The sequence below is a fragment of the Lissotriton vulgaris genome, chromosome 6 (genome assembly GCF_964263255.1).
Source record: "Lissotriton vulgaris chromosome 6, aLisVul1.2, whole genome shotgun sequence".
In the NCBI taxonomy this organism is placed as follows: Eukaryota; Metazoa; Chordata; class Amphibia; order Caudata; family Salamandridae; genus Lissotriton; species Lissotriton vulgaris.
The window spans coordinates 1,522,813,582-1,522,833,440 of NC_141694.1; the positions used below are offsets into that span (position 1 = coordinate 1,522,813,582).

The 19,859-nt window shown below is 39.9% G+C and overlaps 1 protein-coding gene across 2 annotated transcripts in view; it reads right to left on the minus strand.

Moving 5' to 3' along the window:
* Positions 1 to 19,859, minus strand: part of TMX4 (thioredoxin related transmembrane protein 4) — a 378,667-nt gene that overhangs the window by 227,248 nt on the left and 131,560 nt on the right. For both annotated transcript variants that reach the window (XM_086927695.1, XM_086927694.1), the window contains exon 4: positions 4,045 to 4,173. In XM_086927695.1, the coding sequence (XP_086783821.1) occupies positions 4,045 to 4,173 (129 nt within the window). The remainder of the gene's footprint in view (positions 1 to 4,044; positions 4,174 to 19,859) is intronic.

Consider the following 19,859-nt stretch of genomic DNA (forward strand, 5'->3'; position numbering starts at 1 on the left):
TAACCGCCACCCTGACGGTCACATCCTCTATTTTTAACATTGCGGGGGGTGCGGCTTCAAGCTGCACCCGCAGCAATGTTAAAAATGCACGCATTGCATTTGTATGTGGAAAGTGGCAGGCACCGCGCGGTGCCTGCCTCTTTCTGCATACAAGTGCAGGGGGGTACCATAGGTACCCCCCATGTGCACCCCCCACCTAGGGGGCCCCACAACGGGCCCCCGCAGTGAAGTTACACATGCTTTTCCACGGCGGAAAAGCCGCCGCGGAAAAGCATGTATCTGAGCCCATCCTAATCTGGCTGACGGTGTCTGAAAGACACCGTCACCATATTAGTGCTTTTCCACTGCGGTTGTAAGCCAGCCGCGGCGGAAAAGCTGCGGACGGAAATTAGGACCCACCAGCCATCCTCATGTGGCGGTGGGTCTTTGGTGGGTCCGCTGCGGATTTTCTGCATCCTCTGGGCCGGCGGTGGCTTCCGCCGGCCCAGAGGATGCGGAAAATCCGCAATCCTAATAAGCCCCAAAATTTGTAGCCTGGACTTAAAATAGTAAATATGCTCTTCCTCCCTCATTATATGTCCTTTCACCAATGTTCATTATTCTGGAGTGGGAATATTAAATACGACACTCCCAAATGTTAGCACTATGGCCAGTGTAAGTAGGATTGGAGTTATAATAGGACATTTTATACCCCCAAATGTTTGCACTATCCCAAATAATTGTAATACTGGAGTTCAACTGATGTTAGAATGGTAAATTTAACACACCCAAGTACATGCACTTTCCTTGCCGTTAATGGGGCTAGACTTAGAGCAATACATTTGACATCCCAAAATATACGCACTTACCCCAATGTTAATGACACTGGGTTTGGCAAGCCGAATATATACATGTATCCCAATGTTTGTTATGAAAGTTGTTAGAATAGTAAACATGCTCTCCATTTATACGCACGTACCCCAATGTTTGTAGGACTGGAGATGAAATGGCAAATATGTCTCCATTCCCAATTATATGCACATTCCCTAAGGTTTCTTGAACTAGAGTTATGATAGTAATTCTAACCTCTTCCCAGATATATGTAATTTCCCCACCATTTGTGGGATTTTGGTTGGAATTGTAAATGTTGCTCCCATTTAAAATGCAGATATTTCGATGTTTTTAGGATTGAAATTAATATTTTATATTTTAGAAACTGTTTGAACCTTTTTGTTGATTTTTGACTTTTAAAATTCTTTTAAATGTTTGTTATTAAGTAACTTTAAAAAATTTGATATTTATTAATTTGTTATCTGGTGTTAGCTTTCTACCCTTTTACACTCAAATTCCCCTGGGATTGGGTTCAGTTTTAGAATGATTCTGATGTGCTGTGGATTTGTGGCACCTGTTGTGTGGTGGGTGAACCTCTTTCTCTGAACTAAACTGGAGGTTCACAAGCATTGATTTGGTTCTTTATTTATTTGGAATATAACTACATTTTGACAACTGTTAGAATTTCCCATGTCCCTGTAGTCTGGAGAATCGTCAACATCAACAAAGGACTCCGTTGCTTTCAATGAACTTTTTGCTAGATTTCGGAGGATTTGGATATCAGGACCTTCTCAGCATTTTATACATTTCTGTAAGCCATCTCCATGCTTCGTTCTGATTAAAGTAGTTGTTATTTACTTTTTACCTCATGGCAGTTTGAACATTCCCTAATTTTATAGATCACAATCTGCGAACCTTTCTCAAAGAGTTAACTTGATTTTATGTCTGTCAGTGCAGAGAGCCTGTTTTATGCAACCATTAGTGCTATTATTTAATTATGGTTTAAGTTGTTTTCCCTCGAGACCATAGTGTGCCTCAAATGCTAATTATAACTGTAGCCTATGGGTTAGCAGTGCTTCTCACTAATGTGCCACACACACTGCAGCCCCTTCTTGTGTGTGCATATTTAGCTTTACTTTCTGTGCCAGTAGCGCTTTGACAATATAAACTTGTCAGCAAAGACATCTTCTCCCTCACTGGATAATTAATTAATGCCTCTGTGCTAGACCTGACCCTTTCTGCATGGTCACCAAGATGTTTTCCTCCTTTTGTCTTCCATTGCAGAACTCGTTTTTATTGGCTTTTAGGATTCTGCACATTTGTGCTGCTATGCAGTGGTAAAGTGCTTGTGCTCTCTCTTTAAAACATGATAAAATTGGCCTAAATCTATTTGCCGCATTTATTTTACATGTGATTACATAGTAAATTGTACTGTTGGTAACCAGGGACTGTGAATTAAATGCTATAAGTGGGCTGCAGCACGTTCTATGCCACCCACTAAATTAGCCTTGCAAAACATGTCTCAGTCCTATGACTGGAGTCTGCAGTGTACTTTTAAACTGCCATTTCTACTTGTCAAAATAAACCTGTATATTTTAATGCCTAAATGTCACCTGTAAGCAGTGGTGTAGCTGGGTGGAGGGGTGGCAGGGGGGCTGTCTGCCCAGGGCTGCACTGTTTATGGGGGTGGCAGAGTTGAGCAAGTCATGTTTGTTGACTACCACCATCCCTCGCCCCCAAGAACAAGTTCCCGATCGACTGCCAGCCCCCCACCCCCGGAACAACTTGTCCATCGTCCGCCCCCCTTACCTGCCCCAGATGGCAGTAGGTCTAGCTACACCACTGCCCGTAAGGTAAGCCCTAAGGCTCACCGGGCAGGGTGCATGGAATTTAAAAAGTAGGACATGTGTGCTTATGCTTTACATGTTCTGACAGTAAAAGACTGCTGAAGTTGTTTTTCACTGTTTTAAGGCCTATCTCTCCTTTATTCTAACACTGGGTTACCTTATTTTAATTAATATGTTTTAACTTAGATTGGAAGAGCAATTCTGTTTGCACTCAAATAAATGGTAATTTAAAATTCGCTATATTCTGGGGCCTATCTAGGAGTTTCCAGCTGCCTGGGCCTCTTAACGGTCCAGCCAACAAATACTGCCATTCCAACTACAATTAACCAGTCAGTTTCGGTTGAAAGAAGTATGAGTGCCTCAGAAAGAAGTGTGAGTGCCTAAGAAATAGTGGTTCTATAATGTAAAATAAGAAATCAGTTACACTGTGACATTTGACTGGCAGTTCTTTCAGATGAGTGAATCTCTTTAATCTGTTAAACATAACCAAGTCTAGGTAGTTACATATCTGATTATAATAGTTTGAGATCAAAACCACCATTTTAGTTTTTGAAAGCTTTATCTGAAGAAAATTGGAATTAGTATAGTTGTCAAAGTTGGTAAATAATCTCTGCAGGGCTATAGGTTTAGGTACTATGAAATCTACATAAGTTAGACTTCACCTGGGATGTTGGTCTAATTTTGGTGGAAAATTATTATTGTTGTTCAGAAATCATGGTCAATCAAAATTATATAAACAAAACAGCAGGGGTGCTAAAATGCGATACACCCTTGCTTTATTCCAAGGAACATGGGAAGATTAGGCAACAAGCTACCATTAGATGAAATTTCCACCCATACACAGGATTCGGTGTCAAGTTCTACAATAATGGGCACTAATGACCTATCTATGCCCAGATCTGTAATTTAGGTCCACCACATTGCAGATCTATCTCAGTAATTTTATTCAAATGTGTGTAAAGGTTAAGGTGCAATTCGAAAACAACTATTAGTATTAGAACAATAACAAATGAGCAGATGACAATGCACATAAAAGTTAATAAAATATCAGACAAATAACTAAATAGACTGGAAAAGCATCACTGATGCAGCGGGCAGTACTATTATGAGCAATACATTGGTGAACTTTACTTACGGGATGTTCAAAACCTAATGCAGCAGTCTAAGTTTTTCAAACAGAAACATTGCTTCTGTTATTTTGTCCACTATGAAAAATAATTCATGTTGTAATGTTTTTACAAGTGTTATTTAACTTGTTGTGGATATGTGATAATCTTAATTGAAATGGTGGTTTTATTCGCTATCAATACAGTCATTTAATCATCATTTGAGTCCTCAAATAATTAAGTCAATACAAAACATATGCATTAATTTAGAATTGTCTTACGTGATGGACGATGGAGATTTCCATCCAGTTATTGGCTCAACTCCTTCCCATTTTTTCAACATAATGTAGTTTTGAAGCTCTTCCGATGTTCGTGGACCACGATATTTGCGAAATACACCATCCTTGGCACTACAGAAAGCAATTACAAAGAATTGTTTAATATGCCATCATTTTCTAAACTGGATGACTATGTTAACAGAATAATTGATATGTATGCTAGGAAATGAGGATTACATATAATAAAATACTTGTTTAATTGGTTTAATTAATTAAGCCACACCCACCTGTCGATTCAACTCCATATTGCTTTTCTGTCATTCTGCAATTTAACAAGTATGGCAAACCATTTAGTGCCCTATTGCTCACCATATGATTTTTCCATCTGACCTTCCAAACAATGGACACCTTGCTAACCTTTTACAGGTTATACCTAAGCATAAAATTAGTACAAATCTGGCTGGAATGTTCTGAAGTTTCAAGTTTAGACTATCAAAGAAAATCATCTCATAAATTTCTTCAGTCCAACACATACAGATTGTCAATGCCTGAAACCAAATGTAGCTTGAGTATGGAAACTGCCTTAGTTTTCAGGCAAAAAAAAGGTCTGCAGTTGATCTAAAACTCTGTAACTTGATTAATGTGCGTGATGAGAAAGTCTATCTTGTGTCACAGGCCATGTTTCACATCATTTGGCTACCAGTGCAGCAGCAACCCATTCATTTCAGAGCAGGCTGCCTTTCACAACAGGTTTATTAAAAGCCTTGTCAGTGCTTAATTTATAAAATGGAAGAAGTGCTGGTGCCAAAAGTTCCGTATTTAGCGTGCTATTCATGCTTCAGGATTAGCCCCCAAATAGGGAACAAGAATTTGAATTTATCCTTGGCAGCTCATTGGGTTAATACTATGCACACAATTCCCCATTTGAGGTACACTATTCTTGAAAAGGTACATATAACCCCTGGAAGTGAGATTAACACCATGTTAGCACGAAGGGAGACTCATTGGCTCAAATACCTAGGTACTATTACACCGCAGGGTCTCAATGATCACTATGAATTATTATGCTTTCTCTAAAATATTCACTTTTCATTAGTAGGGGTGCATCATAGGCATGCATAGTCTGCACCTGCATATCTTCCTTTGTTGTATTAACCTGAGACAGTAAACGTGAACCATAATAACGTGCATTGCAGTGTATTAGGGATATTTTAATGTAAATGTGGGGAGATTATCGTTGAATTCATATGTGATTAGCTGAAAACTTTAACGTAGAATTTCTTGTATGCTGCTGAAAATTATTTACGTATTTGATGTTCTTATGTAACGTGTTAATTTAGAAGTAAGAGAGACTGTGTCCTAACAGCTAGGGCGGTCGGCCTCGGAGCTTGGGAACCGGGTTCGAGTCTCGGCAGGAATGCTCAACATTCTGTGATTCTGGGCAAATCACTTAATCTCCCTGTGCCTAACAAAAATGAATGTGTACGTCTGTAACATAACTGGTGCTCATGTAAAGTGCTCTGATACCTTCGGGTCCAGTTCTTGCTATATTAAACTCCCTCTCCCCCCCCCAAAAAAAAGAAGTACTCAGTAAAGAGTATTCATTTTATATGTCATTTTATAATGCCTGCGTGCCATTTTCCTATGTTGCCCATATTTCTGTAGGACTGAAATCCATTTTCCCTGGAAGTTCTCGCATTAGATGTAATAATGAATTTTATGTGCATGTTGCATTTGTTCCTTCTCACGTTTCTGTTGCAGGTGAAAGAATCATCCTTGTTAGTTAGACTAATGTCATTGTTTGAGGAGTTAGGCTGAAAGAGAAGAGGATACATTGAGCGTTGATGCTGATAGTGGAGAACTGTTGCACTTTCTCATCGGAGTGAGCCCAGGAATCAAAGTCATCTCGCAAAACCTTGGGAGCATTGGTGTCTACGAAAAGTTACCTATGGGGAGGTGGCTGGAATGGATGGTGTGATCCGCAAGGGACACTGGGATACTTCCTGTGGTATTGATGTATCATAGCTAGAGAAAGTGTCCGGGGACTTCTGCCTTGCCTTGAGAGAGAGAACATCTTGGAATGAGCTCTGTCATACTAGCTTTATGCTGCTTGGCCCAACGGCTGTGTAGAGACTTCTTAGGAAGGCTTCACATGCTGACACATTAACTAATCTTGCCTTCGGAAATGCTATGTAGGGATGTCACATTAGTGCTAGTTTAGGGACAGATTAATGCTTTATGCTGACGAACATCTGTTGAACGGGAATTTAGATGTCTGTTCAATAATCTTTTGTCTCCTGAATCTCAAACTAATCCTTTTGTGCATGTTGCCACCTTAACTTTATCCGTAGACTGGTTTTGTATTAGTTCCAATGTTTTTCTACACCCTCACTTTGAGGTGCCTGTACGTCCAGTTATTCTTGACTTTGTATTAAACCAACTAAACTTAATTGGGAGTCAGTGATTCTTAAGAGTCATGGTAAATTGGAACTGAAATGATTGGTCTGCTAACGATTCTTCCCCTCCCATGCTTTCATGCTGAGAAAAAGAACCATAGACACGAGTTTTCAGAGCGGATCTAGAACATGGCATGATCAGTATTTATTTATGGATGGTTGTGTATAGCATGAAAGACTATGACTATGCCTTTGCATTCACTATTTGCAGGCCAAGATTCTTGCAGTGGAAGTGGAGATACAATACACTGTATACTTATGGTACATATGGATGATCCAGTCGATGAAATGACACCTTATGAGAAAAGTTATATAGGGGATTATAATAAGAGTTCAGGATAACTTTCCCTCAGCAGAGCTGAAAGAGTGAGGTCCCTTTCCCTTGTATTTGGTACACATAACCATATAGTATACAGTTTGCTGAAGGGTAAATGTGAATTTAGTACCACTGCTACACAGATTAAGGCGCAGCGGACCTGAGCGTTATACCAAATAAATTTTAAGGGAATATGTGACTCAAACCTTTAGAGAGGGGGGATGTTATTTACAATTATGAAAAGTTAAGTTTCTGATCTGCGGTTACAAACATTGAGGTTCTACAAGTTGTATGATTTCAGACATGTCAGAACGCCTTCTCAAAGACTGCAATTGGTCAAACAACAAGAATGGGTTACAGAAAAATGTATAGCGATCGCAGGTATACCAAACTAGATTAAGCCACATCAGTACCAGGATAGATGTAAAAAAAAAGGACATAATCAAAAAGACAGGTAACATGTAAGTGATTGTATGCATTACAATGGGGTTTGTGGCAAATGATTTGAAAAAATATTAAAAATGTTTTTTATGGACAACCTTTTTGCACTGTGACTGCATTGACTTCCATGTTGAGCTCTCTGTTACACTGAAGTACCATGACTGGCAGGAGGAAGAAACTCTGCTGAGCAGCAAGGTGTTTCAGCACAGACAAGTACATTGGTTACTAAGTGTAACAGAAAAAAGCATATAAAGCAACAAAAATTGAAATGGACACTTTTGCAGAAATGTTTCTTGGAATAATGAATGAAACTGGAAAGTTATCTACTGAAAGGAAACATACTGAGACTTTAATGATATGACATCCCTATACATATATAGTATCACGTATTTCTGAGTAAAAGAAGCCTATTGTGGAAAGTCTTTGAGGTTGTGGATAAGATGTATGCAATCTTTAAAGTCAATGAAATCACACATAGCTGTAACAGACATGGGTCAGCTAGAAAGTCATTTTGGGAGCACGACTATGGGAAAATAAGCTTTTATTTATTTTCATTCAATGTAATGAAGCAAAGAGAGAAAATATATAGCTAGGTCAGGAGACCAGAGATCATTTTACAATCAATCTGTTCAAAGAGCGGAATGAAATCAAACAAACTTGAATCTCTGAGGGTGGAGCAAGCTCTCCACGGAACCCGATTAGATTTGGGTTGATAATAAATCTGAAGCTCTGAGATAACCTGAGAAAGCCATCATCCTCTTCTGAAATTACAACAGCACTTTATACCGAGAAAACTTTGAAAATGAACCTGAAGGATCAAAAACACATTCATATATTTTCTGCTGGAGGGTATTTCAGTACCAAATTTCAGTTAGAAGACGTCTGTACAGAATCAACTAGATGAAATGATGAACACAATAATGCAAAGGGATATATAGGAATGGGATAATTACCCGGCACCCCCTGGACAAATAAAGAAACAATATTCTTGCAAAGCGCAAGAAGAATAAGAAAGAAAAGGACAGTGAAAAGAAAGAGACAACATCTTTTGTTTTCATAATTGAAGGGAAGATGAACAAATGGCTTCTGTTAAAAAAAATCCCAACATGTAAGTTAATGAGCACTCTCTGAACCTGACACAGGGTTGAAGATGATCACTATGATCATATTTGTTATATCAGGGTGAATATATTAATTCTGTAAAAGATTCCAGGCATGGAAGTGGCTTGTGTACACTCTTGCTGTCATTGGATACCATTGGTGATGGAAGACAAGCTTATTGTGTACTGGGAAATAATAACCATGAGCGGAAAATCGCTGGTGCATGAAATAGTTTCAGTGTTAAAAGGTCTGACCAGCTCAGTAAGCGGTAACATATACATGCTGAAAAGAGTGCGGCTGAGGGCGAAGCCTCGGGCATACCACACTGGACAGAAGGAGGTTCAGAGGAAAAAGGCTTGAGAGTAACAGTTTGCAGCTAACCATTTTAATGCAACTGGCAGATGCCAAGGTCTTCCATACACTTGTGAAGAATTTGATGTAGACAATATTGAAGACCACAGAAAGGTCCTCCTTGATCAAAAGCGTTTCTTAAGTTGTCTAGCACAGCAATGAGTGCAGTTTTGACAATGTAAAGAGGATAGAAGACGGGGCGGGATCAAGGAGACAATCTTGATATAATAAATTAGCTGGGCATTAACAAGTGTCACAAGGATTTTGGCAGGAAAGGAAACTATAGGTTGATTGTTGGATGAGATGTTCGGATCTAGGGTAGATTTATTGAGAACGGGGAAAATGGTGGCTTGTTTCCATATTCTCAGGAACTGTAGATGACTGGATAGAGAGTTTGAGTTTGGTCGTGGGAAATAGATTGTGAGGCTAGCTTTACAATAGAAGGAACTCAAGGGTCAATAGGGGAGCTATATCTGATGGGGTTAGTTCAATCAATGGTGGTCTGGGGGATGATAGGTTCAAGGGATCAGAGAAAGGATATAGAGGTAGAGCATAGCAGAGACTCATTGTTCAATGTTCTTGTCAACTGAAGGAGAAACATTAAAGTTGGCATATGTTTGAGTACTTTTGTCATTGAAGCAAAGTAGCCACAATGGTGCAAAGTTTAGGGGAGGGTGTGATATAACTATTGGGTTTGAGGAGGGACTGAAACACTAAAAAGGTTTCTCAGTGAATTGCAGCTTTGTAGATAGCCTTTGTTGAGCTGTCATGAGAGCTCAATTTTTTTGCAGTGGCTATTTGAGCTGAAGATTTCCTCATTATACTAGGGAGCAGAGAATGTGTCGCAGTGGTATATGAACTGTTTGACATTTCCCACCCAAAGACAGGAGGGCTTTGTTGAAACAGGAGTTAAAAAGTAGAGTGGAACAGAAATGTTTATTAGGGAGATCAGGGTGGAAGGAGTCCAAGGTAGTAAGCAAGTTAGCAGCTTGGTCTTTGGATCAGGCTCTTGTGTGCTCTTAATGTGTGAGTGGGCCTTAGTTGAAGTAGCTTGAGTGTGTAAAGAGTGGGTCAAGTGTGAAGCTAGCTTTATGGGTGAGAGATAGGACATTTTGTAGTAAGCCAAATGTTTCAAGTATTTCTGAAATAGGAGAGGAGTAGTTGAGCACTTATATCTTCTGGGATAGAGAAGTAGGAAAGTTTAAGAACTAGTGGGGCAATAGAATTACCCAAGTGGTTGGAGAACCTGGAATTAGGTTCTGAAGCATGATATATCACAAATCTCTAAAAGGAAAGAGTGGGAGGAATGTGAAGAGTGAAATACAAGGCTTCAGCTTTTGTGTGAAAAAACCCAACCCAAGCCAAGTTTCTGCTAGGAAAAGGACATCAGGTTCATGTGAGTATAGGAAATTACATAAGTCAAGGCTGTGCCTGCGCAGGGATTTAGCTTTAATTAAATTGCAGGAGGGTTTTGAAGAGGGGTTATGTATCAAAACTGGCAAATAAAATGACAAAAATAACTAAATGGGATATAACTTAAGTGAGGCCAGGCACCCTCAAAGGGAGTACAAGAAAAGAACAGCAAAGCAAAAAGAAAGACAACTAAAATTAATTCAGATTCCATGGGGGTTAGAAAATAACACTCAGTTTGAGGAATGGGAATATAATAAAAGAAAAGGCGCAAATCAAGGTGAAGCCAGGGGTTAAAAGCAGCACTCTCGTACCACTGAGATCCAACCAAGCAATCAGTCAATCATGCATATTTCTATGCAGGATAATGAAACATTAAAAAGAAAATTAGTACAAACAACTTACGTATTCTCAGCATTTTTACAAGACGGTGGGCAAGCCTACTGTGTGGAACATAACAGCAGATTGTCTGACAATACACTATTCAGAAAACAATCATGGAATAGGGTATATGAGGATGTAGAAGAAGAGCGAAACCTTTGGAAACCATATAATAAACTGGAATATTAAAGGAATACAGTAATTCTGAACATCACCAATTATAGTTAGTAGGAAAACAATAATGTGAGAATCTGTATAGATTAATGCAGGTTAAATTCCAGGACTGATAATTACACAAAAGCAAGAGTTGATGATGCATTAATCCTTTCAACAGGATTTCATATGTGTGACTCAAGGCATGTTGAGATCCCAAGTGACAATTAAATGCTTAATGGCAAAAAATCTAGGACTCTTACCTTTTTGGCAGGATTATTGAATAACACAAACACAGTTTGCTGAAAGTGCTAGAATGATGGAAACCACAATGTCTAAGGTTATCCCTAGGTAAATGCCTATTCTGCAGAAGAAGTGTCAAGTACAAAGTGCATATTGTATCAGCAGAAGGAATTACATAGTATGTGAATGTTTTAGTTTAATGAGCACTGTACAGTGTCAGCAAGCACTCAAACTAATAATATTAGCTCATGCCCATGCTTGGTTATGATCATTCCTCCACATTGATGCCATTGAATACCATTCACATTCACAAGAAGAGTTTCATCTGTCTCAGGGAAGAACTATCTAGCACACAAACTGGGAGAAATTCCAAAATTACCTCTTTGGAGCAAAATTCACAGTACAAACTGTAAACAATACATTCTAAAGAAAACTATTGCTGAATGCAACTGGGCACAGATGGATAACCTTGTTATCCTTTTATAATTTACATTTCCACTATTGCCTTATAAAGTATAGCATCAACACTGATGTTCTGTACCAGAGAGCACACCCTTTAAAACCTAAGAAGATTGTGCTGATTGATGTGAATAAGAAATAAAAGCTGTATATATTAATTGATCAGCAGGAATCCATGATTTCAAATCAAATAGGCACCATTGGCTGAAATAACAACAAAGAAATACCAGATGTATATGATAGTCATATAAATCTGGATATTAGCAGACAATCGAGATTAACTAAAGATGATATCAAACAAGCAAGCATGAATAATCATTGAAGTGCTAAATGCCAAGAAGAATGGACATTTCCTTGATACACCGAACAGTGATAATCCAGTGACAATCCAGTAGCATGTATAATACTATAATATTGGACAAATTGGTTCTGCAGACAATAATCTTGTACAAAGAGTTAACCGAAAACAAGGTAATTGTCCAAGAACAGAATTAAATGAAGAATACAGAAAGCAAGTTCTGCGTGCACTTCCTGAACAGAATGGACACCTAGGAATGGAGAAGAAACTGGTGAGGTTGATATTTCACTGATCTTGTTTTGGAATAGTAGTGGAGATACACTATAACAAGCATTTGCAATGCAATCAGTCTTGCCTCTGGGACCTTGTATGTATTTTGCTATGCAGCACATTAGCCTGGGTGCTGAAACATCTACTGTTCTTTAACATGGAGAAAAAATCAGCACCAAATTTCGTGACATACCAGGTATGGGAACACAATGAGAGAAATATTGCCTTCAGCAGGAAATGGTATAGTCCAAAGCTCTGTTTTTAAAATAAAATCAGGGCTTTCGGTGGTCATGTCACTGAAAATATAAGATTTGAAAAAAATATTGTCTAAGGGTGCTCATGGAAGACAATTTCTATGGACTGGAATTTATGCAATGCTAAAGTGACTCTGGTATTGTATTAACCTCTGCTGTTCGTTTTCTATCATGAAAGTTAAATAGAGGCAGTTGCCAGAAACATTAAGAAAAGAAGGTCCCTATGCAGAAAGCAATTCTGGTATTTTACTGACCTCTGCTGGTTATTTTCTATTAAGACAGTTAAATGGGAGCAGTTGAACAGAAAAAAGTCCCTAAGCGGAAGCAGACAAGTCCTAGTGCTGAAATCTAGAGCCCACAAAGTACATACACATATAAGTATATACTAAAGTATATACAAGAGGTCTCAAATGCTTGACCTAAAAAGGGTAAGAGCTGCATTTTCTGAAACACCATTCGGTGGCCAGCATCACATATGAGAAACTTATAAAGTGCATACCATATGGATCTAGTGTGTGTTGGTTGTGCATGACTCTATTTATAAAAAGGTATACAGGACATTATGGTGATGACATACCATTTCACCAGATATGCATAAGCTTCCTCTACCAAAACGAAAATGGCTACAATCCTTTGGCTTGCCTGTTAGAATATATGTGATTGAAACCAGTACTTAATCTATATCAAAATCATATACTCACAATAAAAAGTATGTTCAACTTCCTAATCTACCACACCTTCACAGAACAAAGAAGAAACTAATTTGTCTCAGCTCCCCAAAGGGGATAAAGCTGCAACAGGAAAATTCACTGAGACAGCAAATATAACTTAGAGTCAATAAAGAGAAGATCAGTGAAAGACTGTGAATTCAAGAGAGGTCTGTTACGAACTTTGCACAAATATATGGTTTCTTTCATAACAGTCATTAGATAACCTAAAGATGCTGCTGCTGTTGGAAGTTGACACTCATTCACCTGAACTGGCTCAAAAACATCCAGCTTGTATGATAAGACTATCAAAGGTACAACTGAAACAGAGGGTGAGCTTCCTGTACTGCCTAGATTATCTCTGATGGAAACTAGAACTGTAAATCAGTTTAGTTACTGTGCCCCTGGATAACAACGTGTGGAACTAATAAGGACAGAGACAAAATCCCAGCATATTACCAACATTTTGGAGGCAATATGGAAAAATAGGTGTGATTTATCGAAACCCTTCTATGCATGCGCCTTACACATTTCTGAAGACAAACTTATAAAAAAATGTTTTACAAAGATGAGATTGTACCATGTATTAAACTACAATTTTAAACCAGCAGTAAATTAGTAATTTATATCTCTAATTTTATTTAGGATGCATCATGTATTGCGCTGCCGCTGGTACAATACAGTAACTACAACTGTCTGTCTTATGCCATTTCAAATGAATTGTCAGTCTAAATTGATATTGGTCCAGTTTAAACTTATGTTTTTTTCCTCAAGAATGTTTTCTTAGTTCAGTTTGCTTATAACAAGAATGTAATGCTAGGCTAAATCCTCTTAGGTCTTGCAATTTAAATTCAAGTCTTGATCATTGACAGTTCAATTCAATTCAATTCAAAATTCCTTTATTCGGTTTTTAAAGATACAAAAACCATAAAAGTTCTTTTTTAGAAAATACAATAAAACCGTAGCTAAATTTTCGTTTTTAGAATATATTAAATAAGTTAAAATGATTCAAAAAGGAAAAAAATAATTTTTTTCGATGACAATATGTATCAGCAATGGAAAGTGCATAGTGCGAGCTCAAAGTTAAAAGAACACAAGTGAATCAATAGAGTACAGGGGGATGAAAAACAACTTGGTTCTTACACAGTAACTACAGCATCGGTCCTATTCTAAGTTTGACCTGTGTCTAATACAATACTTCAGAAAATGGGCTATATTCTTTGCAAAACAGTCTACTTCCAAAAATTGCATCACAAGAAAAGTAGGGCGACATTGTGACAAATCCATCATTTTTAATATCGGTATTACACAATGCTTCCTTGGTTCTTTGTAGAATTTGCAAAACAAGACCACATGTATCGAGGACTGGGTAGATACTTCATCACAAGGGCAGGTTGGTAAAAATTTTGACCAATCGTTGGTTTTGGGAAAAGTTACCAAACGGTGAAATATGTTCATCCTAAATCGTGTAAGTACAAACCTATCATAACCACTGATATTAAAAGTTAAGTAGGGCTGTATGGCCAGGGTGGTTTGGACTGAGAGGATGTGTTGAACTGAGCTTTTGTTTGCCTCCGTGGTCAATCGTAATTCCTCTAAATATGACAAGCCTCGTTTCTTTTAATTTTTCCGGGAGATCTCTGGCATCTGCGAGGTGTTATGGTAATATCTTACCAAATCCAAATCATACAGAAAGTTTTTAACATACCAAAGCCAACCTATCTTATGTGAATTTTCTAAGGAAAGACAGTCATTCAAAAGCCCTTGATTAAAAACTAATTTGGGTGAGGACCAAATACGATGCCACAAAATGATCGGTTATAGTTTCACTGAATCAGTAACGTATGGCAGACCCAATTCCAGATGACAGTTAAGGGTAGAAGTGCCACGCAGCACCGCGAGGAGAAACCTCAAAAAGCTATTCTCTACTTTTTGGAGGGCATCTATTTTTCCATAACCCCACATTCCAGCGTCATAAGTCACCTTACTAACACACTTAGCTTGATGAATTTGAATCAATTCCGCCGGTGGTCTTTTACCTAGCCTATGACCGAAGTTGGCTAAACCAGTAGTGGCCCTCATAAACAGCAATTTCCTGGCCTCTATTGCTTGCCTCCATGAACACTTGTCATCAATTAAAATTCCGAGGTAGGGATACGTGGTAGTATTCTCCAGCTTAGTTTTTTCAATAAAGATATCCCTCATTTTCTTATGTTTAGGCCCTGAGGACATAACAAAGGTGTTTTTGATATTAATTCCTAAGTCCATATTCGCCATGTAGCATTGGTACCTGTTAAGAGCACGTTGTAGTTCCAAGGGGGTTCGTGCTATGATCACGGCGTCGTCTGCGTAGAGTAGGGCGGGTATAGGACATTTTGTGTGAGCAGGGTAGGTCCTGGCTCCCTTCCAACATTGCCTGTTCAAGGCCATTTGTATAGAGTGTAAAAGGAAGGGCGCCAGGACACAGCCCTGCCTTACCCCCCTCTCCACTCTAAGGAAGGCCGTAAGTTCCCCACTGAATCCTTACCTAACCCTTGCCATGGCATTTGAGTACAGTTCTCGCAGAAAATTTACCAAGGGGGGCTCTATTCCCATCTCTGTTAGGATAATCCATAGTTTCGTATGGTTTACGCAGTCAAAGGCTGCTGTTAGATCTACGTAAGCCATATACAAATTCCCCCCCTTCGCATTCATATATTTGCCCATCAACAGGGTCAGATTAAGGGCTTGTTCCGTGGTACCCAGGCTCTCGCTGAACCCGAATTGGAGATCAGATAATTTATTATTATCATCTGTCCATTGCTGTAAATGACCAAGAATAATACGTCCTGCTACTTTGCCCAAAGAGTCTAACAAAGATATGGGATGGTGGGAAAATGGGCTCTGACGGTCACCTTTCTTGAAAATCGGGACTATAATTGAGTCTGACCACGATTCAACAAGCCCCACTGCACAGGATGCTTCCAGGATCCTTGTCAGAATTGGAGTCCATAGATCCATGTTGAATTTAAACAGGTCTACAGGGACCCCATTGGGGCCTTGTGCCTTTCCCCCTTTACTGGCCCTTAAGGCATGCTCGACTTCCAACACAGTAATGTCAAGGACTATGGGGAAGATCTTGGGCTTAAAAAGGGAGCTTAGTCCCTCTTGTTCTTTTAACAAGCTTTCTTCATTGGTGCTTAGTCCAAATATCTGTGAGAAGTGTTCTACCCATAGCGCTTCATCTATGGCTACTTCTATTTTTGGATTGTCCCTAGCTACTAATAGAAAAGGGGATTTAATGGTTTTCCAAAAGGCTGCACTATCCTTCACCGTACAACTCTTATGTAGTTCTTCCCATAATTAGTTTTTTAATTCGTTTTTTCTTGTTTATGTAGCCTGGTTATACACCTTTCTAAGGAGGGCAATTTCTTGTTTGTCCCTTTCTACTTTATGTAGGGTAGATTTTAGGTCAGAATATGCTTTAGTACAGGCTTTGTTAAACCATTCTTTAGTTGTATCCTTTTTTTCTGTAGAATAAACAGGGCACCTTTTACTGCTCTTGTTATGGCCTCAAAGTTACTTAGGATCTCTTGATAAGAAGAGGTAGGATCTAAACATTTCTCTATAGAATTGAGGGAGTTTTTTACCACCTCTGTTGGGATCTGGAGTGGGTCAAATCTATCCCACTTGAGCGAGTACCCGTTCAACCTATCCAGGGTAAATATAATGCGCCCGAGTGTTCTGGCTAAATTGCTCCTTTTTGGTTTCTAGGGGTATAATAATGTAACACTATTTAGAAAGTGGTCGCTGATAGCAATGTTGTGAGTTTTAAAATTCAGTAAGCGGGACGCAGCATTACTTGATATGAATATAAAATCTATGATGTTACTGGCTCCTCTGCCATTGGAGGTCTGTGTAAGCGAGACTGGAGGTGCCACTAGTTTGTTGGCCCAACCAATTTCCAGAATGAATAATGTCTCATTCAGGCAGTCCCCACTTATTGTATGCAGAAAGTGTGGTATGTTATTCCTGTTTTCATCTATCAAGCCACAGGTTGAATTATCATTATACCCACATGGTGTTAAATTAAAGTCTCCGCCCCATATTACGGAAATGTTTTTAGTGTTCTTATATTTAAAATCCAATAAGATGGAGCGGATCTCTTTTAGAACTGCAATCAGCTGGGCCTTGTGCATATTATTATAGAAATTAACCAACACATAAGTATCATATTTGTTTGCGCCAAGGATAATTATTAGAAAATTTGGTTCCAATTTAAGGGGAACTATTTCTTTGAAATCTAAAAGATTGAAAATAAATGTTGTCAGGCCTCCTTTGGCTCTCCCTGAGGTAGAGGGAATCGCGGGCGAGAAATAGGTCTTATATTCCTCCATGTGTATGACCTGTCCTCCTGCCTAACCAATGGAGCGATTTATTCTCAGCTGTTCCCAGGTTTTTTTTCTAATGGGCCCTTTTTTAGCATGTTAGCCATAATGATTATGTAAGGGGTAGCATCAGGTGGTAAATCTAGATATTGATCTATTCCAAATTTGTCCTGGGTTTGACCTAAGAGAAGGGCTCCTGAATGTTGGGGGGGTCTGTGGCACTCGGGCAAGGGGGTTGGATCTGTTAGCTTCTCCTGTCCTCGTTGTATCCCTATGCCCGTTCCCAAAGTCTGTAGAGACTGATAGGTTACTCATCCTGATCTGTGGGGGAAGGTCATTTTTAGCAGCATTTACACTATCTAGGGGGTTAGCCAACTCATCAAGGTACTTTTTTTGGGAGCCTATATCTGTCACACAGGATTGCCTGGTTTCCGTGTTATTACCTCTATTTACCAAACCTGGATTGAGAGGTGTCCATTTCCTGTTGTTACCTTGGTTAATTTTACTAGTCATATACTCTTCAAGGAGGGTCAATCTGGCACCCATTTGGTCTTCAGGTAGTCACTGTGAGCATCACATCTTTTACTAGCATCTTCTTTACCTTTATGGGAGCCTCCGACACCTCGGAGCCACGCCCGAGGTGTCAGAGGCTTTGGGTTGTTCAAGTTCAGAAATTGTGCACGATGTGCCTGCCTCTAATGATTCCTCTACAGAAGATATCTGCTTGTCCAGGGGCCCCATTGCCCCTGTAAGATAGCTCAGTAAGGTTTGTGGTGTGTCAATGGGAGCTCGTGTTATTCCTCCAGGCTTGGGACTTGGCATCTTCCTTTTACCCATGGCTAGTTATGTTACAGGAGACAGCTCTATACTCGGTACGATGTACAAGGACCCAAGTTAATCCAAGTAGTGCTACTTACACCCCACAAACTGATAACCAAGTCCACAGTTAAATCAAACAATACAATGACAATATAAATTCAAAGTGCACTCGGCACGGCCCGAAATTGCAGAACAAACAATTGCCAAAAATACAGTGAGTTAGATCGCTTGATCAGGAAGTTCGATTTCCTTACTGTCAGTTAGTGTCCAGATGTCTCGTGCAAAGGCATAGAGAATGGGCCTAGCCCAGCCTCATCCAGGCACTGACGGGCAAGGACGGGCCCGGCCTTGGCCCGGGCTTGGCCCGGACGAGCCCGCTCGTGTTCCAGGCCGCGAGAGGCCCTGGTGATTTTTAACTTCCCTGTGGTAGGCTGGCGGAGCTCCTCATGCGAGACCGCTCGGGGATGGAGTCCCTGCCAGTCGGCGGTCCTGCGTTCCGGAGCAAGAGTAAAATGAGGGGTCCAATGATGTCGGGGGAGTGTTCTAGCAACGGGTCAGTCAGCAAAAACAGATCGACAGGGCTGCAACCACAGTAATCTTGTCGAGGTAAGGGCGATCATTGACAGAAAAACGAAACGTTTATAATTTTACACCCATGACTTTTTCAAATGTTTGCTGTAGTATTAACAAGACAATGATTCCAATGGATTATACGCATTTGGCAACTAAGCATGTGGGGTGATGTACTGCCTCCTGTTCAAGGATTCCCAATCGTGTCTCTAAACTTACAGATAACATAATGTCTGGCTGCTGTTGCCATAGCGATAAACACCCCTCTGTTCACAACCTTAAATGCCTCCCACTGGTGGCATGGAGGCTGTGGCCTTATTTGTAGTGTTGATGCCAGTACCTTGGGTATCTCTAAATACTGCATCCTCCATGCTTAGTAGCCCTACAGGACACTAGAATACAATATGTGGAAACGTTAGAGAAGAGCACTTGATGCTTATTAAATAAAAAAACTTACACACACACTGCACTCCGGAACAGATAGGGCCAGTATGCTTCTTGCCTGCATGATCCAGCCACAACTGTCCCCTACACTGCTCTTATCCATCACTTCACTTACGGGGAAACCCTGCACTACACAATTGGACAATAAAGGCACCTTTCGCTCTTAATATGCAAACCTGTACAGGGCTAATCCCACACTGCCCTAGCATCAAGGGATAGATTCTTGGGTGATTTGAGACTCCCCTAGGTCTTGGACGAAGCACTTGGGTTATTAGCAGCTCCCATAACACCATAAGAACTGCACACTGCAGTCAAGGGGATGGCAATAAGCAAGACAGCAGGCATAGATAGTCTGCCTATCGAAATTCTATTCTACTTTTGCCACATGATAAGTTCCTCATTTAGAGAACTTTTACGGGATATCTATGGAGGCAGGCTCTTTACCTTCTACGACCTGTCAAGCCCTTGTCACTTCCCTGCTTAAACCCAGCTGGGCCCCAGGTGATCTCTCGTCTAACAGAGAACTACCTCTCTTGCACTCGGGATACAAAATCTTTAGAAAGGTGCTCACCAAGAGGCTGCTCCCAATACTCCCAGATTCATTGCACATAGACCAGAGTGGCTTTGTTCCCCACAAAAGTACTTGTCTGAATATTCGGCGTCTATACCAGGTTATAGTAATAGCGCACAGTTCTTTTCCTAACACTGGCTGCCTCTCATTGGACCTACAACAGGCATTTGACTATCTGTACTGGGACTGCATGTTCTCAGTGTTGTA